General features: G+C 43.3%; 1 protein-coding gene across 1 annotated transcript; it reads right to left on the reverse strand.

The window, feature by feature from the left end:
* Window positions 1-363: 363 nt before the first annotated feature.
* On the reverse strand, window positions 364-27,768 carry LOC123999898 (RING finger protein 145-like). The gene is made up of 11 exons (XM_046305923.1): window positions 27,571-27,768; window positions 20,341-20,557; window positions 14,778-14,886; window positions 13,075-13,166; window positions 8,463-8,698; window positions 8,069-8,244; window positions 7,657-7,797; window positions 4,812-4,994; window positions 4,073-4,220; window positions 3,099-3,455; window positions 364-2,634 (listed from the first exon to the last, which is right to left on the reverse strand). Exons 2-11 carry the CDS (start codon window positions 20,522-20,524, stop codon window positions 2,155-2,157), a joined length of 2,106 nt encoding a protein of 701 aa, XP_046161879.1. The 5' UTR covers window positions 20,525-20,557; window positions 27,571-27,768; the 3' UTR covers window positions 364-2,154.
* Window positions 27,769-27,996: the final 228 nt, after the last annotated feature.

Genomic DNA, 27,996 nt, shown 5'->3' on the forward strand with positions numbered 1-27,996 from the left:
CTGTGAAGTTATTTGAATTATTACGAATCATCTTTGAAAGACAGGGTCCTGAAAAAGGGACGTTTCTTTCTTTGCTGAGTTTTTTAATTTATATATACGTATATTATTTATATTTTGTGGGTGAGTTAAGATGAAGGCACAGCGGCATAGCACCCCCTATCAGTCATCTAGTGTATATATAAATGATTGGTTCCAGCTTGTCTCGAGGCAGACTGCTTACTTCCGCAATCATTAAGGTCTAGCTATGCAAGATTAGGTTCCAGCCACGATAGTGCTTGCCTGGTGATGCTTAAGGTTGTGGCTTATTCATCCCCATGTTGAATAATCAAATGAACAACATTAAGAGCGAGTTCAGGCTGCAGGTTAAAATTGGTTGGATGGTGGAATTTATTTGACATTCAATTTTGTACAATAAAAGGCGACACCAGGCAAATTTCTCACCAAACAATACAGAAACTTGACTGGAATTCAGCATTCACAGAGCATGTCATTCTTTTTGTATAAAAACAAACAAAACAAAAAACAGAATTAAATTGTAGGTCTTCAACACAAAGAAACAAAATCCCAAACAGGAAAGCATTTCAAATGCTAAAAGAAGTCCTCTTCAAATGCCAATATCATGATGTATGTAAAATACTATTCACACTCTTAGCCGCTTCTCACAATTTACCTTCAAGAAAATGTGCTAAAGCCACCAACTCGCTACAACTTAATTTAAAAATGGAGCATTTGCAAGTTTGATCATACATAACATGTATTCATTCTCAAAGCTGTAACAAATGCCCAACAAAATACTGTTGAAGGTAAATTCAGCGCTGACAACCTCTCTCAATCTGTGACCTTCAACCCTTCACACTTATACCTATAGAGGACACTGAAGTGTTCACACAAGCCTCAGATCACTTCATATTTGGGCGGTGCAGCTTTAACACTTTATGGCAGAGGCATATCAAAAGTCCTTTTCATATAATATATGAACGGTTATATACACACACATTTATAGGTCTTTCCTCATACAAACCAAAAATATTTAGTACCTGACAAAAAAAAAAACTTTGGAACGTCGCTATAAATGACATTAGTGCAAATGTCATAACACGTGGGCTACATATCATGAAAATAAACGTTCCTACAGCTACCAGGTGGTGACAGCGTGCAAGCCTAAGCGTGCGTATAAAGCTTCTACGTCAAGTGCTATGTCCGTTCTCTTCAGTATAGGAATGTCAACCACACATCCGGTGTGTGTTTGTGTCTCCGACCTACACAGCGCCTTTCCCACCCTGTGCCCTTACTTGGTAAGGTTGTTGTGCAACAGATCACCAAGGTGAGGGAGGGAAAACACTTGGGAGTGGCAAAATAGTGAGCTAACTAACGTAGGTGGACTAAAGAGGGGGAAAGGTGTGTGAAATATGTCAAACGAGTTAATGAAATCTCAAATGTTATATTTGGACTGTTTGCCTTACACTAGATAGATGTCGACAGTCATTATACTGTACTGTCAAATAGCTGCATTTTGTAGTCCATCTAACTCAGTGGCCGTGTTGTTATTGCCCGCCCTGAGATTGGAAGGTTGTGAGTTTGATACCCGGCCGAGTCATACGATAAAGATTAAAAAACGGGAACACCAATTAGTCTCTGCTTGGCACTCAAGAGTTTAAGAGATCGATTGAGGATAGACTAGCGTCCTGTCCAGGGGGTGTACATCGACCTACCTCACGCTTCAGAAACAGGAGATAGGGTCCTGCTCCTATGAGCCGTTCCGGCTAGCACAAGCCAAGGCTCATGCACGGCTACGGACTTATTTTGATGCTAAGTGAGAGAAATCGATGCTGATTTCTCAGTGAAATTATATGGAGGTTCAGTATGGCATCACTCAAGTCTGCTTCAGATTTCATACATGAAATCCTATAGGATTAATAACCATGAAATGTACTTGAATTAAATGAATTAACCATGAAATGTTAATGAATGACATTTAAGACCATACTTTAAGTAACAGGCAACAAATAGAGAAGAGTTTGTTAAGGGGAAGGTGTTGGATAGTGGCAATAGGGAAAGCCCAACAGTTCACCTGTCATGGCGAAGTCGTACGTATTAGCCACTTGAGGATGAATAGTCTTTAGCTGTGTGTGAGGAGGCGTGCATGAGCGAGGCTCAGAGGCAGCAGGGGCTGGCAGGCCGTTGTAGTTCTAACTGGAGGTCAGCTGCACATGCTGTGGATGATGCTGCTTCAGGGCAGGTGGCAGACTGCTGGGGCTGGCGATGCCTGAGACATGACTCTCCTGAGCCCTGTGACGGACCTGCCTCCTCTGCCTGGCCCTCAGGCTCTGGGTCAGGGTTAGCATGGGAGGAAGAGGATCTGGCTTGGCTCTCTTCAACCGGAACACCGTTCTGAGTCACTGTTTTGTTCTCTTCGGCCACACTGGCCACTGGCTCTCCTTGCCCAGCCTCTGCTGGGTTGGGATTGGCTGGAAGAATGTCCTGGGCGGGGGCAGCGGTGGCATTGGCGGGCTGTGATTGGCTCTTCAGCTGTTTGTGGCAGAGGGGGCAGGTCTCCTGTACGTAGAGCCACTTCTTGAGGCAGCCAGCGTGGAAGAAGTGACTGCAGGGGGTGATGACGGCAGACTTCATGTCCTGGAAAGGGAGACAGAATACTGGTTAACTACTGAAGGGCTACAGACAACCACAGAAGAGTCCAATGCCTGATGATGCTTTGTGGAAATATATCACAGTACACATCCTCATTAAAACTAACCTATCATTTTATCATTTTTTTAATGTTTAGGTAACTTTCTTAAAATTCCAGTTGGAGGATTGCCAGAATCAGCAGGGAATAAGAAAAACATCTGGAATACCTCCACCAGGATGTCTGGAAAACCTGGGAATTTTGAGGAAGTTACCAGAATTTCACATCCCCTTAGGTCGCATTGAACCCCTTCGTACCAGAAGAGGGCTATAAAACACATTTATCAGAACAATATTGGTGACCTATAAAACAGCATGCACACACACACACACACACACACACACACACACACACACACACACACACACACACACACACACACACACACACACACACACACACGCTCTGTCACCTGATAGCAGATAGCACAGATGTCATTGTACTGCTCCAGCTGCAGGTCGGAAGCGGTGGGCAGGCTCTTGATCTTGTTGACGGCATCTCGGCGCATCAGGAAGCTCTGCCAGCCCAGTTGGGCGCGCAGCCACACGTTGTAGTAGGAATGGATGAAGATGATGGTGGAGCCCATCACCGTCCACTCCCCGAACACCGTCTCAGACACGCCGTAGGCCACCACCACGAGCGCCACCAGGAACTCCAGCAGCCGGTAGGTCCCGTTCACGTAGTAAATGACGTCGTCCATGTTCTGTACGGGCTCCTTACGGACCTCCTCCACCATGAACAGGATGTAGATTAGCAGGGTGCCCAGCACCTAGGGGAGAAGGACATTGAGTGTGGGTGCTTCGTTTCACTTGTTTCAACACAAAAGGTCACTCTCACGTTGGGGCAAGCAGTTGGGGGTCAAGGGTTAGAATCACAGGTAATATATAGAACAAAACTAGTAAGGTCTGCGGCCTTCCTTTTTTTCTATTACAGATAGTCAACGCACCAGAACCCCATTTTAACAAACAAAGTTGCTGGAATGCTGATCTTATCAGTTTCTACTACAGAAACCATTTCAGAACAATCTGATATGTTGGGTTGCTGAAGCCCCACAGGGTTTTCCATATTTCACAGGGAATATATACTCACAGGTGGCCAGGGAATAGCAGGCACAGATACGGGAGCTATACAGTCCTTACCGTGCCCGTCTCATCCCCATCACGGACCTGTGCAATATATCTCAGCGCTAACGGAAAAGCCATCTTACCTTACATTATGAAACATTGTTGACGTGTTCTTATGTCATTACTGCAAACAAACGGGCAAAGGATCCAGTGCACCGGCGGCTAAAAGGAACTCTTGAATTGGACAGACTACAGCGTGTATGTGTGTGTATGGGTGTGTCCATGGCGACAGAGCTTGAGGTGTGTTTGTGTGTGTGTGTACCTGCAGTGAGGTGAGGATGCTGGAGGAGATGATGATGAGGAGCCAGAAGTCCATGTGGAAGAACTGGCAGATCATGTAGGCCATGTAGGCTGGGAAGACCAGCAGGAAGAGGCACAGGCTCACGGCCCGGAAGTGCTTCCACAGGCTCCTGAACAGAGCGACAACCGACAGAGCTTTTACTAGGACAACGCCACTCTGAGTGGCCTAATAAAGTTGTGTTGCACTGAATCATGTAGTTGTGGCATTTTGGACGGACTTCCATGTGAAAGTGAGGCCTTTTCATATTATGCTAGTGATCTTTTCATTCTCGCTGTGGATGACAAGCCCTGGTAGGCTTGGGCGATATACCGTATATCATTTTCAATACCGTGTGATTTTCAAAGCCTCGCGGGGGTTGCATGCTGCGCCACCGCTTATAAGTTATAACAAATCTATTTATATCCAGCGCAGGTCTTCAGCTATGCATTTGGTTGACTAACTTGCTAGATGTCAAGATCAAGCTTCTTGGTTACAGCAGAGACATTCAATCCCCTCCTGGATCAAGATCCCCGTTGCCTAAATGGTTTTGTGCTTATTTTTTGTAAAATATACATATATTGAAAAAAATGTGCATATTTGGTAATACCGTATAACCCGGTATGGTAGAGAAACTAAAGGACCTTATGAATCTGGATATCGCACAACCCTAGGCCCTGGTCAAAGTAGTGAGACATTTCCAACTCAGCCTCGAGTATCTTACTTGTCCCGTGAGGCCCCCAGAGCCAGTACGATAGGGTCAGCTATCTCCAGCATGGACTGCAGGATGGAGGCCACCACGATGAAGAGGATGATACTGAGGAGGAAGGCTCGGTGGATGACCTGCAGCTCAATCAGACCCGTCTGTACAGCCAGGATCAGTAGCGTGATGCCCTCCGTCATTCCCCTGAGATGGTGAGAGACAGAGCAGGGGGGGGGAAGAGAGACAGAGAGAGAAAGAGAGATTCATAAATAATGTGGTGCTTTCAGTCAGTCAGTCAGTCAGTCAGTCAGTCAGTCAGTCAGTCAGTCAGTCAGTCAGTCAAAGTCAGTCAAAGTCAGTCAAAGACAGTCAGTCAGTCAAAGTCAGTCAAAGTCAGTCAAAGTCAGTCAAAGTCAGTCAAAGTCAGTCAAAGTCAGTCAGTCAAAGTCAGTCAGTCAAAGTCAGTCAGTCAAAGTCAGTCAGTCAAAGTCAGTCAGTCAAAGTCAGTCAGTCAAAGTCAGTCAGTCAAAGTCAGTCAGTCAAAGTCAGTCAGTCAAAGTCAGTCAGTCAAAGTCAGTCAGTCAAAGTCAGTCAGTCAAAGTCAGTCAGTCAGTCAAAGTCAGTCAGTCAGTCAAAGTCAGTCAAAGTCAGTCAAAGTCAGTCAAAGTCAGTCAAAGTCAGTCAGTCAAAGTCAGTCAGTCAAAGTCAGTCAGTCAAAGTCAGTCAGTCAAAGTCAGTCAGTCAAAGTCAGTCAGTCAGTCAGTCAGTCAGTCAAAGTCAGTCAGTCAGTCAAAGTCAGTCAAAGTCAGTCAAAGTCAGTCAAAGTCAGTCAGTCAGTCAGTCAGTCAGTCAAAGTCAGTCAGTCAGTCAAAGTCAGTCAGTCAGTCAAAGTCAGTCAAAGTCAGTCAAAGTCAGTCAAAGTCAGTCAAAGTCAGTCAGTCAGTCAAAGTCAGTCAGTCAGTCAAAGTCAGTCAAAGTCAGTCAAAGTCAGTCAAAGTCAGTCAAAGTCAGTCAAAGTCAGTCAAAGTCAGTCAGTCAAAGTCAGTCAGTCAAAGTCAGTCAGTCAAAGTCAGTCAGTCAAAGTCAGTCAGTCAAAGTCAGTCAGTCAAAGTCAGTCAGTCAGTCAGTCAGTCAAAGTCAGTCAGTCAGTCAAAGTCAGTCAAAGTCAGTCAAAGTCAGTCAAAGTCAGTCAAAGTCAGTCAGTCAGTCAAAGTCAGTCAGTCAGTCAAAGTCAGTCAAAGTCAGTCAAAGTCAGTCAAAGTCAGTCAAAGTCAGTCAAAGTCAGTCAAAGTCAGTCAGTCAAAGTCAGTCAGTCAAAGTCAGTCAGTCAAAGTCAGTCAGTCAAAGTCAGTCAGTCAAAGTCAGTCAGTCAGTCAAAGTCAGTCAGTCAAAGTCAGTCAGTCAAAGTCAGTCAGTCAAAGTCAGTCAGTCAGTCAAAGACAGTCAGTCAGTCAAAGTCAGTCAAAGTCAGTCAAAGTCAGTCAAAGTCAGTCAGTCAAAGTCAGTCAGTCAAAGTCAGTCAGTCAAAGTCAGTCAGTCAAAGTCAGTCAGTCAAAGTCAGTCAGTCAAAGTCAGTCAGTCAAAGTCAGTCAGTCAAAGTCAGTCAGTCAAAGTCAGTCAGTCAAAGTCAGTCAGTCAAAGTCAGTCAGTCAAAGTCAGTCAGTCAAAGTCAGTCAGTCAAAGTCAGTCAGTCAAAGTCAGTCAGTCAAAGTCAGTCAGTCAAAGTCAGTCAGTCAAAGTCAGTCAGTCAAAGTCAGTCAGTCAAAGTCAGTCAGTCAAAGTCAGTCAGTCAAAGTCAGTCAGTCAAAGTCAGTCAGTCAAAGTCAGTCAGTCAAAGTCAGTCAAAGTCAGTCAGTCAGTCAGTCAGTCAGTCAAAGTCAGTCAGTCAGTCAAAGTCAGTCAAAGTCAGTCAAAGTCAGTCAGTCAGTCAGTCAAAGTCAGTCAGTCAGTCAAAGTCAGTCAGTCAGTCAAAGTCAGTCAGTCAGTCAGTCAGTCAGTCAGTCAGTCAGTCAGTCAGTCAGTCAGTCAGTCAAAGTCAGTCAGTCAAAGTCAGTCAGTCAGTCAAAGTCAGTCAAAGTCAGTCAAAGTCAGTCAAAGTCAGTCAAAGTCAGTCAAAGTCAGTCAGTCAGTCAGTCAAAGTCAAAGTCAGTCAGTCAGTCAAAGTCAGTCAAAGTCAGTCAAAGTCAGTCAGTCAGTCAGTCAGTCAGTCAGTCAGTCAGTCAGTCAGTCAGTCAGTCAGTCAAAGTCAGTCAGTCAGTCAGTCAGTCAGTCAGTCAGTCAGTCAAAGTCAGTCAGTCAGTCAGTCAGTCAGTCAGTCAGTCAGTCAGTCAGTCAGTCAGTCAGTCAGTCAGTCAGTCAGTCAGTCAGTCAGTCAAAGTCAGTCAAAGTCAGTCAAAGTCAGTCAAAGTCAGTCAAAGTCAGTCAAAGTCAGTCAGTCAGTCAGTCAAAGTCAAAGTCAGTCAGTCAGTCAAAGTCAGTCAAAGTCAGTCAAAGTCAGTCAGTCAGTCAGTCAGTCAGTCAGTCAGTCAGTCAAAGTCAGTCAGTCAGTCAGTCAGTCAGTCAAAGTCAGTCAAAGTCAGTCAAAGTCAGTCAAAGTCAGTCAAAGTCAGTCAAAGTCAGTCAAAGTCAGTCAGTCAGTCAGTCAAAGTCAGTCAGTCAGTCAGTCAGTCAAAGTCAGTCAGTCAAAGTCAGTCAGTCAGTCAGTCAGTCAGTCAGTCAGTCAGTCAGTCAGTCAGTCAGTCAGTCAGTCAGTCAGTCAAAAACAAGAAGAAGATTCCTCATTGTTCAAGCTATGGGTCAAATAACACACTTAACAGGCATAAACACACAACATAAAATGGGCTGAATGAGAATGCGGCTGACTGACCGATGCATGGTGTTGTCATTCATGAAGGCCCGGTAGCCCTGCAGGTAGAACTTGCAGAGGGTGAGGACGCCCAGCGCCACAAAGGACACGGTGAAGACCAGGCCCAGCAGGGAGTAGGGGGTGCTGCAGCACTCTGCAATACTGAAGGGACAGGGAGAGAAGGGGACCGTAAGAAAACACACTAAACCAATTCAGAGATCATGTATGTATTTGTGATAGATGGCACGTCACATTCTCTTTGATTACGACAGACAGACATAATAAAAGGACTGAAATTGTAGAACTTCAGATTAAATAATGTCGTGCAAAAGTTCCGTCAAAAACAGGTCGACTTGGGTTTCCAACTTCTCGGATTCCACGAGAGAAGGGAAAAGGGTTTCTAGTTGTTCTAGGAAGCAGTGCCCTGTCCCACCTGGTGAGGAAGAGGAAGAGCAACCTCTCTCTGGAGGTGGGCTTGTCGCGGCTACTGAAGTAGGTGTAGATCTGCAGGGCAAACAGCACCAGCCAGAAGCACATGAAGAGGACGGGCAGAACCAGCTGGTTCCACAGGGACATCCCCAGAGCCAGCAGCCCATACACCTCCACCACCTGGGCACAGGAGGACATGGAATAGAGGATGCCACAGATATTGTTAGCTATGAGAAATAAAAACACAGAGACAGCAGCAAACTGATAGATTTGCAGTCTTGTGTGTGAAAGAAAAGTGACAATCGGGTGATCGAGTAGTCATTGAATCTCCTCCAGTCTAGAGCCAGCAGACACTTAGCTGGCGTGGAAATAATTCAGTGCCACGCAGACTATTTTACCTGCACCAGCTCCCTGTAGGCTGTCTTGGCCAGGTTGTAGGGCACCAGCAGGTTGGAGGCCAGGAAGTAGATGACCTCGAGCCCCGTGAAGATCATGGCGAAGCGGTTGATGAACACGATGGTCTCCAGGGGGACCAGGCAGAGGCGCGCCACCAGGGGGAGCAGGTGAGCAGAGAACAACCAGATCCTCTTGGTCTGCATGACGCAGGAGCACAGGGTGCACACCACCAGCTGAGCTAGAGAGAGAGGTGGGGGGACAGGAGGGACGGGGTTAACACACTGCAGGTGAACGCCCAGTCTATAGGAACACACACCGTATCTGAACTGTGTAGTAACATGGAACAGCTGAATCTTAAAAGGGCGAGTGTTCCAAGATCTGACTTGCGGAGTCAAAATGTGCGACGCCCTCGAGGACAAATAAGGGCAAAAAAAAGGGCATCTCAAAGAGTTCAATGAGGCCCGGAACACGTGCATCTTGACCGCTACGTGCCCCAAGTTAACTCTGATGACACAGTGCTAAAGCATGTGACGGCACTAGAAAGCGAAGAGACTAGTCATCACGCGCGAGAGAAATGAGAAACGGAATGAAACACAGTGAAGCCATAACGTCAGATCCAGTCTGTCTCCAGGAGCTGGAGTGTGACGTCCCTGAGGCTGGAGGCAGCATGTTCCCTAACGCTCTAGGGCCTAGGCCAAGAGGTCCCTGCCTACTGCTCTCCTGTGTTACTGGGAAAACATGAACCCTCATTGCGACCCGCCTGCAGAACATGGTGAAGATTCGAGTGTCCCTAGAAAGCAACTGTGCAGTACAGCAGTCAGGACTCATGGCTGAATGTGCATCGAGAGTAGCCTTACCCAAAGTACTTATGTGATTGAACCTAAAAAGGCCAAAGTTCAACAACTGTCCCAAGCCAAGTCAGCACACTGTGCCAAAGGGAATCATCGATCAGTCATTTTCACCCCATTTAACACCTGATTTACTTAACAAAACACACATCTCACCCCCAGGTGGTGAAGGTAGGAAACAACATCTCCACTTCGCTGACCCTCAATACTAGGGCCCCACATGGGGTGAGTGCTCAGCCCCCTCCTGTACTCCCTGTTCACCCACAACTGCGTGGCCACGCACACCTCCAACTCAATCATCAAGTTTGCAGACGACACAACAGTAATGGGCTTGATTATCAACAACGACTAGACAGCCTACAAAGAGGTGAGTGCACTCGGAATGTGGCGTCAGGAAAACAACCTCTCACTCAACGTCAACAAAACAGAGGAGATGATCGGGGACTTCAGGAAACAGCAGAGGGAGCGCCCCCCTTATCCACATTGGAGGGCCAGCAGTGGAGAAGGTGGAAAGTTTTAAGTTCCTTGGCGTACACATCACAGACAAACTGAAATGATCCACTCACACAGATAGTGTGGTGAAGGCATAACAGCGCTATGGAGGCTGAAGAAATTTGGCTTGTCACCCAAAACCCTGACAAACTTTTACAGATGCACAATCGAGAGCATCCTGTCGGGCTGTATCACAGCCTTGTACGGCAACTGCACCGCCCTCAACCGTAAGGCTCTCCAGGGGGTAGTGAGGTCTGCACAAACGCATCACCGGGGGTAAACTACCTGCCCTCCATGACATTTACAGCACCCGTTGTCACAGGAAGGTCAAAAAGATCATCAAGGACATTAACCACCTGAGCCACTGCCTGTTCACAACGCTACCATCCAGAAGGCGAGGACAGTACAGGTGCATCAAAGCTGGGACCAAGAGACTGAAAAACAGCTTTTATCTCAAGGTCAACAGACTGCTAAACAGCAATCACCAACTCAGAGAGGCTGCTGCCTGCATTGAGACCCAATCACTGGCCACCTATAAATAAATGGATCACTAGTCACTTTATACAATACACTTGATATAATGCCACTTTAATAATGTTTACATATCTTACATTACTCATATCATGTGTATATACTGTATTTTATGCCATCTATCGCACCTTGCCTATGCCGCTCGGGCATCGCTCAGCCATATACTTACATGTACATATTTTCATTCACCCCTTTAGACTTGTGTGCATTTGGTAGGTGTTGGGGAACTGTTAGATTACTTGTTAGATATTGCTGCACTGTCAGAACTAGACGCACAAGCATTTTACTGTATTTGACTGTACTTTACTGTATTTATACTTGGGATATTACTTTTCAACAGTAAAAGTACATTTGAAAACAATCACTGGAAGACATCTAAGGGCGCTCCTGTTTTCAAATGGTCCAAGTAGCAGTGTTTAGTAACAGAGAAGGATGAATCTTCTCAGCAACAGAAACAGATCATTGCATAACTGCCAGTCATTTCACAGGAAGGCTTCCTTATTCATGATGACACTCACTTCTTCCCCTTTTGGGCTTTCGGGTTTTCACTGAGCTCTCAAGCTAACACTATTGTGGGCCGGCTGTATTTTCAGAAAAGGCAGAACCCACACCTCGGTAACATAAAACCTGACAGACACTAGTCGCACTACAGAACACCTGACACGCTTACGACAAGCAGCACAACAAGAAATACGTCAATGAGTGAGCAAGAAAAAGAGAGCAAGAGCGCGGGGAAAGACAGAGGCCTGTCTGAGTTGTGTGCGCTCCCATTGTACGGGAGACTGTGGTCACTCCCTCTCTCACTCTGTAGAAGCACCTTTGGCAGCGAGAGAGAGCGAGGAGCTCTGCGGCAAACGGCACCTCAGATCGTCAGATTATACAGCACCCACTGCCAACCTCCTGAACTCTCCTCCCCTCGCTCCTCAGCCGCCTACCTTCTGCCTGACAGGATGAAGCAAAGGAACACGGCCTTTTCCTTTGTCTGTAAAGGTTCTAGGGCGAATAAAACTAGCTCGAGCACTCAGAAGACCGTTAGAATTGAACAATGGCCAGACAGGGAGAAGAAAAACAGAGCAGACTGAGACAAAGATAGGTGTTGGATTGATAAAAGGATGTAGAAGAAAATAGGATGTGGATGAAAATATACATAAAATACTGTGAGTGATGAAGTGTACAATCACCATGTTATCGAGTAAAAGCAGACTTTAGGGCGACTACAAAGTGACTCATAGATTCTCAGAAAGTGGGGTAAGAGAAGTGTGGGGGTGTAAGAGGCTGGTATGGGACCTGTGAGACTGTGGCCCAGTGGGACTGTTTAGTGAGTTAACTATGAGGTTGGTAGTGAAGGTGGGACTGTTTAATTACAGTGCCTTCATACAGTACTTATACCCATTGAAGTATTCCACATTTTGTTGTCTTACAGCTTGAATTCAAAATGGATTAAATGTATTATTTTCTCACCCATCTACACACAATACCCCATAATGACAAAGCGAAAAACACGTTTTTAGTCATTGTAGCTAATTTATTGAATATGAAATACAGAAATCTCATTTACAGAAGTATTCACACCCCTGAGTTAATACTAAGTAGAAGCACCTGTGGCAGTGATTACAGCTGATTCTTTCTGGGTAATTGTATAAGAGCTTTCCACACCTGGATTGTGCAACATTTGCCCATTATTTTTCACAATTCTTCAAGCGCTGTCAAATTGGTGTTTGATTATTGCTAGACATCCATTTTCAGGTCTTGTCATATATTTTCAAGTAGATTCAAGTCAAAACTGTAACTCAGCCCCTCAGGTACATTCACTGTCTTCTTGGTAAGCAACTTCAGTTTAGATTTGGCATTGTGTTTTAAGTAGTTGTCCTGCTGAAATCTGAATTAAATCTCCCAGTGTCTGGTTGAAAGCAGAACCAGATTCTCCTCTAGCATTTTGCCTGTGCATCGCTCTATTCCATTTATTTTTTATCCTGAAAAACTCCCCAGTCCTTAACGATTACAAGCATACCCATAACATAATGCAGCCACCACTATGCTTGAAAATATGGAGAGTGGTACTCAGTAATGTGTTGTATTGGATTTACCACAAACATAATACTTTGTATTCAGGACAAAAAGTGAATTGCTTTGCCACATGTTTTTGCAGTATTACTTTAATGCCTTGCTGCTAACAGGATGCATGTTTTGGAATATTTCTATTCTATACAGCCTTCCCTTCCTTTTCACTGTCAATTCGTTGTTTAGAATTCCCTGAGCGGTTTCCTCCTTCTACGGCAACTGAGTTAGGAAGGACGCCTGTGTCTTTGTAGTAAGGGACCTTACAGATAATTGTATGTGTGGGTTAGAGATGAGGTAGTCATTCAAAAATCATGTTAAACACTATTATTGCACACGAGTGAGTCTATGCAACTTACTATGTGACCTGTTAAGGAAATATTTACTTCTGAACTTGGCTTCTGAACTCCTTGCCATAAAGGAGTTGAATACTCATACTCAAGACATTTCAGCTTTTCATATGCATTTGTAAACATTTCTAAAAACATAATTCCACTTTGACATTATGGGATATAGTGCGTCTAGGCCAGTGACAAAAAACAAACAATCTCAATTTAATCCATTTTAAATCCATGCTGTAACACAACAAAATGTGGAAAAAGTGGACGGGTGTGAATACTTTCTGAAGGCCCTGTAGCTGCCTGTGAGGGTGGTGGTGAAGGTGGGACTGTGTTTAGTTAGTTACCTATGAGGGCGGTGGAGAAACGGTTCATGGACAGCGCCTCCAGGTAGAGCGGTCCCTCGTACCCGGAGTCCAGCTCACTGCGGACATAATCCCTGAAACACGAAGACAACACAGTCAGAGCTCAGCTCTTGCAGTCCCACCTGCTGTCTTCTGTCCTCCCTGGTTAAAACATAGAACCACGCCTCAAGAGAATTCAACAAGTGTTAAAGCACAATCAAGGCCAGTAGAAGCCACCAATAGTCCGGAGCCAGAATCATAATATGGTCAGAAAGTCACTACTGTAATACCGGTAACTGTTTTATGTAGAAGTCGACCGATTATTATTTTTCAACGCCGATACCGATTATTGGAGGACCAAAAACCCCGATACCGATTAATCAGACGATTTATTTTTTATTTTTTTGTAATCATGACAATTACAATACTGAATGAACACTTATTTGAACTTAATATAATACATCAATAAAATCTATTTAGCCTCAAGTAAATAATGAAACATGTTCAATTTGGTTTAAATAATGCAAAAACAAAGTGTTGGAGAAGAAAGTGCAATATGTGCTATGTAAGAAAGCTAACGTTTCAGTTCCTTGCTCAGAACATGAGAACATATGAAAGCTGATAGTTCCTTTTAACAGGTAAGAAGTTTTAGGTTGTAGTTATTATAGGAATTATAGGACTATTTATCTCTATACCATTTATATTTCATTTACCTTTGACTATTAGATGTTCTTATAGGCACTTTAGTTTTGCCAGTGTAACAGCATAGCTTCCGTCCCTCTCCTCGCTCCTCCCTGGGCTCGAACCAGCAACACAACGACAACAGCTACACTCGAAGCAGCGTTACTCATGCAGAGCAAGGGAAACAACTACTAGAAGGCTCAGAGTGAGTGACGTTTGAAACGCTATTAGCGCACGCTAACTAGCTAGCCATTTCACTTTGGTACACCAGCCTCATCTCGGGAGTTGATAGGCTTGAAGTCATAAACAGCACAATGCTTGACGCATAACGAAGAGCTGCTGGCGAAACACACGAAAGTGCTGTTTGAATGAATGTTTACGCGCCTGCTTCTGCCTACCACCGCTCAGTCAGATACTTAGATACTTGTATGCTCAGTCAGATTATATGCAACGCAGGACAAGCTAGATAATATCTAGTAATATCAACCATGTGTAGTTATCTAATGATTTGTGATTGATTGTTTTTTATAAGATAAGTTTAATGCTAGCTAGCAACTTAACTTGGCTTACTGCATTCGCGTAACAGGCAGTCTCCTTGTGGAGTGCAACGAGAGAGAGGCAGGTCGTTATTGTGTTGGAACGTTAACTATAAGGTTGCAAGACTGGATCCCCCGGGCCGACAAGGTGAAAATCTGTCGTTCTGCCCCGAGGCAGTTAACCTACCGTTCCTAGGCAGTCATTGAAAATAAGAATGTGTTCTTAACTGACTTGCCTAGTTAAATAAAAGGTCTAAAAAACATAATATTTTTTTAAATCGGCGCCCAAAAATACAGATTTCCGATTGGCCATTCCGATTAAATCGGTCGACCTCTAGTTTTATGGAACAACTACAAAACAGAACTTCAAATCGCAACACTTAACGGCTTTTAAATGATCTTTCTGAATACACGTAGCTCCTAGCTAACAAGTTGACGTGTCAAGGATTATTTTAGCTATAGTTCCTGTAGTATGTGTCTCTCTCTCACCTGGAGACTTGGTGTCCGGCGAAGAGCAGCAGGGCAGTGAGCACGTACAGGTAGAGCTTCACCAGGTGCTGACGAGGCAGAGTCAGGAGCACCAGGCTGAGGATGTAACCTGACACACAGCAGAGCAGAGACAGTCAGGACAGTGAATCACAGAAGGCAGGAGGGGTCTGTACAGTACAGCCATGAAGTGGAACAATGCACAAACACAGCTTTTTTTAAAGGGACAAAAATATATGTGCTTGCTTCAGCTGCTGTTGGTCTCACACATATTAAGGAATAGTTTATTAACACGGACGTCCACTACTGTCTAACTGGCATTCACCTCTTGAATAATCCTTAACTGTTATTTCAACCATCTCAGATGAGTTCTATTATCACGAGGACAGTGAAACCAATAACCCTGCCTGCCCTCCGCCATCTTGGTTGAGCGTGGCTTGCCTGGTTTAGTGGAGTCAGCGGAAAACGGTCCTCGGGAAAATCTCAATTGCATACTCCTTGTGTCCTCGCTCTCTTCACCTACTTCTCAAAATCCATTAGATGGGGGAAAAAGTCAGAGGTCCCTCCTTTTGAGGCGGCAGCGATGGGAGAGGATACAAGGAGTATGTCATTAAGATTCTCCTCCAGACAAATCAACAGGCACCAAAACGCCAGGGACTCGATTGGCCGACCTGGACCCAGCGTGCAACAGATCCACCCAGCCAATCCATCCTGGGGATTCCATTAGCAGACAGCTAACATGCCCACTCCTCTAAAGCTCTCTCCACCATCCTGCGCACAGACAGTGTGTGTGTGTGTGTGTGTGTGTGTGTGTGTGTGTGTGTGTGTGTGTGTGTGTGTGTGTGTGTGTGTGTGTGTGTGTGTGTGTGTGTGTGTGTGTGTGTGTGTGTGTGTGTGTGTCAAACATGCAACTTAACCTGGTCAAACAATCAATAAAGGGCAGGGAGCATGACAACAACAGTGGGGGATAGGAGGCTAGTTAGCCATTGAGGCTTGAAAGTGTGGTCAGTGGACTGAATCATTCCGGCATGACAACAACTACACAGACAGATACTGATATGATTCTACCTCCCATGAAAACCAAAACGATTATGAACCTCTCAGTCTAAGTGCCATGGGCCCTGACTGGAGTCAGTGTTCCGAGCCAGTGGTGTGTGTGGCCAAGTCAGGGTGAGCCAGCCTCACTGTGACAGGCAGCCAGGGTGACGGGGACGGGAGATTAGAGCTTTGTGTGGGCAGTTTTACCCTCCCTCTCTCTCCTCGGCCTGTGGCCACCACCGGATGCTGCTTATGTAATCCTGAGAGGAGGGGATGGAGCTATATTCTACAAGCCGGCCAGGCCGTCACGTCACTGCTGTCAATAGGCTTATCTATGAGCCTCTGTTCTGGTCTGGATGCTCAGTCACAACCATCACAAAGCAGAAAACAGAGAAGTGTGGCGGTACAACGGGAGAGGAAGCTCTGCTGACGACATGCCTCGAACACAATCAGAACCAGATAAAACCTTGACTGAAAGAAGAAGTCCATACTGTAATCTTAAGAGTGCAAGCTCTTACTTTACAGAGCCTGGTGTTTGGTTAGTAGCCTAGCACCTTCCTGCAGTGGTGAATATGAGTCAGTGTGTTTAACAATGTGTGGGTGCTTTGGTTGGAGAGGCTCCTGCTCGCAGTTGCACTCTCAGAACCCACGCCCCCGAGGGAGGGAGGCTACGGCCAGTCAGGAACACAGTCTTAGACCACTCAGTCATTGTCACCTTACGTGTGCTGCGTTGGTGGAGGCCAAAAATCTTAACAGGGCCTGAATAGAAAAAGTAGAGGCCCAGTTTCCCAACAGACCCAACTTACAGGTTCCTATGCCCACCTGACAAACTCAAGTCACGTGCTCCCCAGCCACGCTCACTGCTGAGGGAACATTAAGCCCTGTGTGCAGATAGTGAAAATAATGAAGTCTGACTATAAAAAGGTGCATTCAAATAAAAACATTTATCCTGTGCCTGGGGCAAACTATTTCACAAAATGAATATAGCCGTCCTGGTGATATTGGCCTAGCTAGGCTTACTGATTCATGGGTCCATAGGGGAGGGATGGGCCTGACAGTATCTGTATAGTGCTCATAGAAAAGCCTTCCAGCCATGGTCAGGTGCAGCAATGTGTATTAGCAAGAGCACATCCTGTTCCTTGGCCTGCATTGGGTAAGCCAACACAACACAGATGAGAAGGACTTGTTTAACAGCAGAGACAGCAATAAAACATAGCTGTTGATCCACAGCCATATGGATCCAGAGCCATTTGCTATGCAAAGTCATGCAGACAGGACAAAGAGTGGACCGATGTGGAAGAATCATCAGTGCTGGCAGTATAAATACACTGCCCCTAATCGTCCATAAGCAACACAGTTAGAGAAAGACTACAGCAATAGCCTACAGCAATAGCCTACAGCAATAGTCTACAGCAATAGTCTACAGCAATAGTCTACAGCAATAGTCTACAGCAATAGTCTACAGCAATAGTCTACAGCAATAGTCTACAGCAAGAGCCAAAATGATGAAAAATGCTAATAAAATGAGATATTTGCTGAAACCTAGAAATACAGTTAAAAGATTTGAGAATATCCTGCTCTCCCTCTTTCCAAGAGAGACATCAGCAGCACACACACACACACACACACACACACACACACACACACACACACACACACACACACACACACACACACACACACTGAGGTTCAGTCCAGTCCACGGTTCTCTGCTGCCCAGTGTGTTCGTCAGCAAATACCAGCCTCATTGTCACACCCACAAACTTCAGCCAAGTATGCAAAGCCACTAAAAAGACCACTGGTGAGGTCAAGGAAAGTTTGTACACACACAACATTATAAAAAAATTACAGTAAAAATATATATTTAAAAAATATGTAATTCCTTCCCATTGATAATTAGCATATCTAGTGACTGCATTATAGTCTAGGCCTGTGAGCTGGTCATCATGGCCTTTGCCTTGTCCACTCCTTTCCCCTGGAAAGAGAACGGCTTCTTTGAGGGGGGAGGGGATGACTTTGTTCTCCTACTCCCTGCACGGGCCAGCCCCCCGTGCAAAACAGTATACAATTCGTGCATGGTATTGGTTAAAGGAAAGATTCACCCATTTTGAATGTTGTATCGTATTTGTGCATCTCGGAGCGATGGGTGAATGCATTCAAAATGGGTGAATCTTTCCTTTAACTCTTCTGTGCACATTTCAAGGTTAATTATACCACCTTGAGCATCACGGAAAGTCCCATTAAAATATTTGGGTCTCGGATGGTGGAAAAAAGCAGAGGTAAATTACAAAGGAGAGGAAAATGTGTCTGAGCCAAAGTTTCACCATGATGAGAACGTTTTTTTTTTTAAAGTGTCCGACTGCAGGCAGACAGTTGCAGCAGCAGATGTCTAAGGTCAGGCCATGCCATGCTTTAATTAGGAAACAAGCATTCAGCCAACACCCTGCCTTCACTGAGCTCTTAGTGGGCCAGGCCCACTCTCAAGCAGAGCATAGACATACTGAATCAGAAATACTGTCTGTGCCCATGTTGACATGCCATTAGAAATACAAAACGTAGCAGAAGCATGTTCACCCTTACAGTCAACGCTGACTACAAAATGTCAGACTTTATCCTCGTGTCACTGCTTTTATCCTGTCTGAGCTAAATCTACGACAAACCTAAACGCATTTCAAATGCAACGCCATTCAAGACAGTCGTAGGTTTAAAAATGCTTAGCTGAACTTAAAACGATATGCATTTATACCATGGCATTGTTGAATACTAGTTTTTAATTGGCTTGAATGGGCATTCAAACGCGTGAATTATTTCCCTATAAAGCACTGTAAAATTCAATGGCTGTAGTTCATTCTCACGTGTTCTATGTTCGAGCTGCTCTTGAAATTAAAGGTTTAATTGTTTCATTTGATTTTCATAGTAAGCGAGGACTGATGGTTTGGTTAGCTAGGTTAGCTAAACTAGCAAGTCTGCCTGGTTACCAGCTGTAACTATTTCAGTGGATGCCAAACACATTTTTACTGGCAAAAATGAACACATTTCAAATTATAGCTATGGTAAAAGCGGGATAATGAACTCGGGGGCTCAACGCGCTCTCTAGAAAACAATGCAACATCGTGAAGGTTCAGTGTCACGACATGCTACACACCTTCCACATCGTGTTATATTATTTTCCATAGAACGCATAGCCCCCCTCCATTATCACTTAAATAGTCCATAAATTACATTCATATGCATGAGACCCAACCATGAAAAACTGACTGCAGTGTTTTTCCAGGTCAGGGCACACGAGTGATACTGCAGCACTACAGCCCAAACAACCTATAGGCTGACAACATTTCTAGCTTTTATTGGCCACTCCAAAACGGAAAGTGCAAACAGAACTAATCTGACGATTACAACATCATTAAAAATGGGCTATTTACTGCAAATAGCAAGGCTGAGTGATTTTAAAAGTCAAGGTCAATCGATTAATAATATAATAATACTCTTAGCAAAAATATTTCTCTAAGTTACAATATGTACAAAAGTTTGGAACTTTTGTGAAACATCACAGCACAGTTGAAAAATGTATGGCAAATAGATGGTGTTCAGAGATAGATGAGAGTGGTTGAGTGGAGCTGATGGATGGGACTAAAAACAAACAAAAGATAACTATTGTAAACTACACTGTGTCTGTAAAATGTATATAGTACGGATAAACTGGAAGCAGAAGCCTAAGAGATGTTGTAAATTAGTTTACTCCGATTAGGGGAAAGATGGAAGGGTAAAACAAAATAATCTCTCCCCACAAACACACACACAGTCTGTGCGCAGGATGGTGGAGAGAGCTTTAGAGGAGTGGGCGTGTTAGCCCATGTCCTTGTTTTTGTCCTTTAAAATAACATCAAATTGATCAGAAATACAGTGCAGACATTGTTAATGTTGTCAATGACTATTGTATGTGGAAACCATTTTTTTATGGAATATCTACAGACGTACAGAGGCCCATTACAATCCACCATCACTCCTGTGTTCCAATGGCAAATTGTGTTAGCTAATCATTTTAAAAGGCAAAGTGATCATTACAAAACCCTTTTGAAATTATGTTAGCACAGCTGAAAACAGTTGTTCTGATTAAAGAAGCAATAAAACTGGCCTTCAAGAAACTGAAGATCACGTACAGCGCTGTGAACTACTCCCTTCACAGAACAGCGCAATCTGGCTCTAACCAGAACAGAAAGAGGAGTGGGAGGCCCCGGTGCACAACTGAGCAAGAGGACAAGTACATTAGTGTGTGTAGTTTGAGAAACAAGTCCTCAACTGGCAGCTTCATTAAATAGTACCCGCAATACACCAGTCTCAACGTCAACAATGAAGAGGCGACTTTAAATGTTATATGGGCTAATATAGAAAGAAACGCCAGCTTTTAAAAATGAATTTTCACATTTTTTAGAAGTGGATGGGTGCTTTTGTCAAAATATGCTGTTGAAAAGTACAAATGCTATAAATGACCACTCAAAGAGCAGCACTGGAGCAGGGTGGTACTGACCAACATAGTGCAGGTAGAGAGCCAGGTACTTGTACTGAAAGAGGGGGTTGTTGTTGAGACTGCTTCTCTGGATCTTCTGGAAGAAGGAGCTGACATCCCAGCGGTAAAGTACCTCCAGCAGCATGATGCTGGGGACACGCAGCCCCACGTTCAGCACCGCCTCCAGCTTGTCTTTCACCAACATGGCTCCGACGCGGCAAGATACACACTAATATGACTGGACAGGGGCACAGAAAGATAGGGAGAAGAGAGGGAGCAAAAAGTGAGCCTGAGGTGCTATAAAATGATAGCACGCAGACAAAGAAAACTGGCAAAATATACATTTTTTTAATGCACCTAGCTGTTTTTTCAGAGCTTCATAGGTTAAATCAAATCAGTCATAAAATAAATACATGAAAATTAAAAAAGTACATGAGAATAAAATAAATACACATGAATATACACTCGATTATATACAATAGTGATGGGAAGGGGGAATCGATACACTAAGTGATATTATTTTTGGACTATACTATATAGATACTTTGACATTTTTTGTTGTTGCTACATAGCGTTAGCTAGTGCCAAATGGGCTGTACCTGCGACAAAACGCTGGTCTTTTTCATCCTATAGCTTGTTCTCCTTTTTAAATAGTGAGCCAACATGTTCAGTGCTTTTAATTTCCATGACTGATCAAAACTCATTTTCTCATGCTCTCTCATCTCTCTGCAGCAGACATAGTGAGCAAAATGCTTGGAAAATATAATTGTAATATCAAATTACAATATGTAAAGAATAGTGAGAATCGGAATACATATCGTATCGGCGCATGAGGTCCCTGGCAATTCCCAGCCCTAATATAAAGGTCAATATCCATACCAATCAATGAAAGTGATACTGGTTACAGTTGTGTAATTGGAACGCGGTGGCTGTACAGTAACATGCTAAAACGGATAGCCGTGCTGAACATGAGCACCGCACGCGACAAGAAGTTGCCCCATCGTTCCTGCTAATTGGGCAACTTTGTCACTTTTTGTTGTCCCGAGTTAGGGAAATGCTGTAAATTAAGAAGACTACGTATTTTGAAGGATAAGAAGTTGAGGATTATAATAAATACCGCTTTGATGTCATACAAGCAGCCAAACACCCGAGAGGCCAAATGTGTACTTCACATTTTCACATCATAAAACGCATGTCATATACAGTGTCAACGTTTTTGATGTACATTTACAAGATGACATGGCGTCATACCCGGGGTTGTTTTTCAACCAAATGAGCCCGGTTTGTCTAGTGTGATGAAAATTCACAACAGAACACACACCTGAATGCACAAATTACAATCCCGTTTCTCTGAATAGACTTGTGAAAGTCTATCGCATTTTATAACTTAGCTAGTCATGTTGGGAATAGAACAAGCTTTCAAATGATGCCCAAGTGACTCAGAAAGCGATTTAAAAATGGCCACATTTTTTGATTGTGTAAACAACAGTAATTGCTTGATGGCGGGGATGCAGGGCTGTGTTCCAAACAAAGCAACTAAAAGTGTGACGACTCTAGTTCCTTAATGGCACAGCTAAGGAGAGCTAAAAAAAAGCACTGTATAGTTGAAGACTCATCTTTAAGTCAAATGTGCATTGAAATTACGTAGGAACTGTGCACACTTTGAGACACCAGTTTGTCCTCTCACTCAACCCATTTATTTGTCTCACATTTTAAGGAATATTCTCATCATGTTGTTGAATGTATCAAATGCAGTGAAAAGTACAGTAAATGTAAAATGCACAAGTTGCATGAAACCCATGCACTCTGCTGTTTCTTTGCGCAGGCTGCACACACTTCATCAATCTCTGATCTGTAATTTGACCAGCACTTGATAATATTCTCACCCATCAGACTATTCTCAATTTAAATGTGGCCTTTACATATAGCCTACTAATTTACTGTGTCTTCAGAAAGTACTCACTCTTGACTTCACCCACATTGTGTTGTGTTACAGCCTGAACTTGAAATGGATTAAATGTAGAGTCACTGGCCAACACACAATTTAACTAGGCAAGTCAGTTAAGAACAAATACTTATTTTCAATGACGGCCTAGGAACTGTCTTGTTCAGGGGTGGAACGACAGATTTTTACCTTGCCAGCAGAGGGGTTTGATCTTGCAACCTTTCGGTTACTAGTCCAACGCTCTAACCACTAGGCTACCTGCCACCCCGGCATAATGTCAAAGTGGAATGATGCTTTGATTTGTTTTTACAAATTAATTTTAAAAAATGAAAAGCTGAAATGTCTTGAGTCAATAAGTATTCAACCCCTTTGTTATGGCAAGCATAAAATAAGTTCAGGAGTAAAACTTTGCCAAGTCACATGGGCTCCCAAGTGGCACAGCGGTCTAAGGCACAGAGGTGTCACTACAGACCCTGGTTCGATTTCAGGCTGTATCACAACCGGCTTTGATTGGGAGTCCCATAGAACGGCTTATAATTGGCCCAGCATTGTCCGGGGTAGGCAGTCATTGTAAATAAGAATATGTTTGTAACTGGCTTAACTAGTTAAATAAAATCAATATCTGCATGGACTCACTGTGTGCAGTAAGTGTTTAACATCATTTTTGAATGACTACATCTCCACATGGATTTTTTCAGGATAAAAAAATAATAATACAGAATAGAGGTAACCACTGCCAAAAGCCTAGAGGAGAACCTGGTTCAGTCTGCTTTCCACCAGACACTGGGAAATTAATTCCCCTTTCAGCAGGACAATAACCTAAAACACAAGGCCAAATCTACACTGGAGTTGCTTACCAAGAAGACAGTGAATGTTCCCGAGTTACAGTTTTGACTTAAATCTACTGGAAAACCTATGGCAAGACTGATAACTTTTTTGAATTGTGGCCATAAAAACAGTTAACACAACTTTGCATTTAGAATTGTTATTTGTTGCGCAATAGATTAGGCAAAGAGGTCAATGGAACTCAACCAAAACAATGGAAATACCATGGAAACGCATGGGAAGAAGATTCCGTGGGGGAAAGATCACGAGGGTCCTTGTTGCCCCCCCGACATATAATTTGCCAAATTTTGGCTATTGTTTGTGTATTTCAAACTACACTGAACAAAAATATAAAATGCAACATGTAAAGTGTTGCTCCCATGTGTTTCATGAGCTGAAATAAAAGATCCCAGAAATGTTCCATATGCACAAAAAGCTTGTCTCTCAAATTTGGAGCACAATTTTGGTTATATCCCTGTTAGTGAGCATTTCTCCTTTGCCAAGATAATCCATACACATGACAGGTGTGGCATATCAAGAAGCAGATTAAACAGCATGATTACCCAGGTGCACCTTGTGATGGGGACAAAAGGCCACTAAAATGTGCAGTTTTGACAACACCGACAGATGTCTCAAGTTGAGGGAGTGTGCAATTGGCATGCTGACTGTAGGAATGTCCACCAGAGCTGTTGCCAGAAAATGTCATGTTAATTTCTCTACCATAAACCACCGTCATTTTAGAGAATTTGGCAGTACAGCCAACTGGCCTCACAACCGCAGATCACGTGTAACCACGCCATCCCAAGATCTTCACATCTGGCTTCTTCACCTGCGGCATCGTCTGAGGGGGGTGCTGATGAGTATTTCTGTTTGTAATAAAGCCATTTTGTGGGGAAAAACATTCCGATTGGCTGGGCTTTGCTCTCCAGTGGGTGGACCTATTCCCTCCCAGGCCCACACTGCACCCCTGCACAGTCATGTGAAATCCATAGATTAGGGCCTAACAAATTCATTTCAATTGACTGACTTCTTTATATTAACTGTAACTCAGTAAAATTGTTGAAATTGTTGCGTTTATATTTTTGTTCAGTATATGTTGAGGTAAAAAAATAGGATTATAAACTGGGTGGTTCGAGCCCTGAATTCTGATTGATATAGCACAGCTTTCAGCCAGACTGTATACCACAGGTATGATGAAACAATTGCTTTTACTGTTTTAATAAACGTAACCGGTTTATAATAGCTATAAGGCACGTCATGGGTTTGTGGTTTATGGCCAATATACCACACCCACTCGTGCCTTAAGTATAATGCTTGTCTGGATGTCAACCACAATAAATATTGATGTTTTTGTCATCAATCAACTGCATTACAGTTAAAAATGACTGACTACCACACCACCGATTTCTATATGCTAACTAACCAGCTTATACGAACGGCATTTAGCAGTCACTGAAACCGGACAGCTTCTAAATGTTACGCATTGAAAACAGCAAAATATATTTTGAAATCGAACTTTATTGACCACATTGTGGGCCTATTACAATACATGAATCATGACGGATTTGCCAAATATTCACTTTGTTAGATCAAATGTTGAATGTGAGCTAATCCGTCATTGTAAATAAGAATTTGTTTTTAACTGACTTGCCTAGTTAAATAAAATAAAAATACCACATCCATCTATTCCCTACTGTTTGCGCACCACTGACCTCTGTTTTGCGTCCATGCGCAACGACTGGGCTTATAAAAGCACGTTTCACTCCAGTAGCAGCTTTCCGAGGTTCTCTCGCGCTGTCTGACAGGCTATTCCGTTTCACTTAATTCCACTACATTATGCAAATTAACCTATAGAACGACAGCATGACCGGTCAAATGTATTTTCGGCAGCTAACCGATTAATGGATACCCATTAACATCCCTATATCATTTGATGCAATATTTCATAATGGAAATAGAGATAATGGAAACAGACATCCAGTAACAGTTACATGGTAAAAGAGTTACAGACATGCAAAATAGCAATAAAATGATCTCTGGATCAGTATTTCTGGGGCAAAAACTTATTCCGATCGTAGACGTAGTAAAAGTAATTAGCTGACATTAAAAAGAAAAATATAATTCAACTCTTAAAACTAGCAATGTATCTATTTGCCGCACAGCCAAGCATCCCAACTTGTACATGCATCGACCTGAAATACTGTAAGCATTCATGTCATATTGATGAGTTAGTTAAGTGGTGTATGATCATGATGCTTGCCTTTGCCCTTTCACATGATCTGTAAGACAGATTGGTTATATTTAACCTACCATGTGAAAAACATGCTAATAAATAGCGCCCAATCAAAAATGCAGCTTTTGACCAATGGGTGAAATGTTAATTGTGTAGATAATCCTATAAAGAAAACCAAAGGTTCAAACCTCATGTCTCTATCATAATCCGTTCAAAAATTATTGGCGATTTTACCCTTGTAGGATAGACAGAATTAGGTTGACTAAAATCAAGAGGCCAGACAAAAGTGGAAAATATTAAATAAATCACACCAGCTAGGCTGGATTCTGCGCAAGAATTAAGGTTACTGGCTACCTAACATATTCACTTTCCCGTTGAACTCATATTTCTTCTCGAATCGCAGGACATTAAACAATATAGCGGTAAGATTGATATCGATTTTGAGACATGCCGTCTTTTCATATATCCTTTTTATATATATATATTTTTAAATGTCATTTTTAAAGATTTCTCACAAAAACAAGCATATCTCTGAAATGTCAACAGAGCACATAAAACAGGTTAGTAAGCACCTTAATTTGAGAGGACGGGCACTTGGTAATGGATGAAAAGGAATAAATGGAACGGTATTCGATATGTTCCAGCCGTCCTCCCCTCAGCAGCCTCCACTGGCATATACCAAGCTTTTTATTTTCCCAAACCTTTTACATTTAATACAGCTCGTCATGGTAATTTTGCTTTGAAGACGATGACCACAAAATGTAAAATACTCCAAAGTTGTTACGAGAAACCTGCACTGCTACGTCGGAGTTTGTCGGATGGATTTGGTTATGAAATCCAACTTCTTGGATAGAATGTTAACGAAATGTTAGAGACCCCACTGAGTGATTTAGAACACGAATAATCATGTCTTGGTAAAAATGTATTTTATAACATAAGGTGAAATATTATCACCAATGTGTGTTTTCACCCACTCTGGGTGAATAGGTGGATAGGTGAATAGGTGGCAGAATAGGTGGACACCCTATAAGAGGGATGGGAAACTTTGATGAGGGTGGGGGGGGACACGAAATTTGAGCTCAAGCAGGCCACAGTGGTTTATGAAGTAAGAGCCAGTCTTAATCTTTTGCGAGCCCAAAGTTAAAAATGTGTTCTCTCCCCTCTTGACAGCGAGGATACTTTTGATTTAGTCATTTCCTGCTATGGGTCTGAGAGAGGCTGTGCGGTCCTCCATTTGCAGGCAGACACTGACGGAGTGGATATCCCATCCATTGAATTACATATAGAACTGATTCATACGAGCTCTGAGATCCCATCCCCCTGGCCCTCATTTTCAGATGGCCTTTTGAACATGCAATTATGAAACATACAGGTCCACTGTACCAAGAGTACAATTTTCTAGCTACATCATTTAGTAATTCACATCCATCTTGCAATGCCCATGATGACTGGAAACGTAACGTTAGCTAACAAGACCAATTCGCATTATGATTACATAACCGAAATGGTGTGAACTATGGTTATACAGGCACCGAATTACGTTATGTTGAGGGTTAAGTTAGCACAGCTATTCAAGTCTAGCCCGACATCAAGCTAGTTACACTATATTAACGGTTTGTTGGGCTCCAGGCGTTCATGACATGAACTTTAATAACCTCGCCAAACCAACGTTGGCAGCGGCTAGCTAACCGTAATTAGTTGTGCCCTGCAAGAAGGGTGATGAATTGTCACATACTCTCAATCTCATATTCCAAAATGTACCAAACTACAACTAAGTACATTTACAGGGTCGTAAAACGAGACAATATGCTAAAAGTCAGTGGTTAAGCTAACTAGCTATGCATCACGTATGTTAGCAAACGCAGATGAGCAGAGTCCGGACGGGCGAAAAACTGCATTGATGACCCGCCTATATCAATGTAACGTTAGCAATAACGTTACCTGATGTTTTTAATAATGGAAACGACCACCATGCATAGTTTAGCTAACTAAAAAATAAAGCACGAGATCAACAGCTGCTCACGATTTAAATGAATCTAGCAACAGCTGGCTAGAAACATTGCTAGCCAACTACGCCTTATCGCAGAACTGCATGTATTGTTTCGCTAACCAGCCAGCTAAATAGGTAATGCTAGGTGCTAGCTAGCTAGCCCCTCGAGAGTCAAAACAATCCAGGTTAGCTAGCAAGCTAGCTGAGTAGCCAAGTTCGCGTTATCAACATTGCCCCACGGAAAAACAAAGAACCTACATTGCAAGAGCGACGTTGACGACGTTAAAGTGAGTTTGAGGATGCTTCTCCGGTCGAATATCAACCATTTTAACTCGGCTTCTCCCGAGTTAACGGTTGAAACGATGGGATGTCCACCATGAATCGAGTCTTCTGCTGCCGCCGCTTCTTTTCCTTATTCTATGGTATATTGGCGTTCGCACAATTTAGTGTGCATGCCGCCACCTACTGTGAGGGATGAAAACAGGATGAAAACGGAGCCTGTGTGTGTGTAAATAAATAAGCTAAATCAAACTACTTTTCTGTTTAAAAAAAAGTTAAACAGATCTGGAGAGTCTGGGAGGGCGAGCATTCTTATGGTGCCGTACCCTTTGCAAGTCTTCCGATGTAAACTCCTGGAGTCCAAAAAGCATTTCTGCCGCAAGCACAATAATGTAGTTTATTTTA

This window comes from Oncorhynchus gorbuscha, linkage group LG16, assembly GCF_021184085.1.
Source record: "Oncorhynchus gorbuscha isolate QuinsamMale2020 ecotype Even-year linkage group LG16, OgorEven_v1.0, whole genome shotgun sequence".
Classification (NCBI taxonomy): domain Eukaryota; kingdom Metazoa; phylum Chordata; class Actinopteri; order Salmoniformes; family Salmonidae; genus Oncorhynchus; species Oncorhynchus gorbuscha.

Excerpts from the sequence above, each read along its gene's own strand:
- LOC123999898 (XM_046305923.1), bottom strand. The coding sequence starts at position 20,524 with ATGTTGGTGAAAGACAAGCTGGAGGCGGTGCTGAACGTGGGGCTGCGT. Across the intron at positions 7,798-8,068 it reads CTCTTCCTCTTCCTCACCAG|TATTGCAGAGTGCTGCAGCA; the intron begins GTGGGACAGGGC and ends CTGTCCCTTCAG. Across the intron at positions 4,995-7,656 it reads AATGACAACACCATGCATCG|GGGAATGACGGAGGGCATCA; the intron begins GTCAGTCAGCCG and ends TCACCATCTCAG.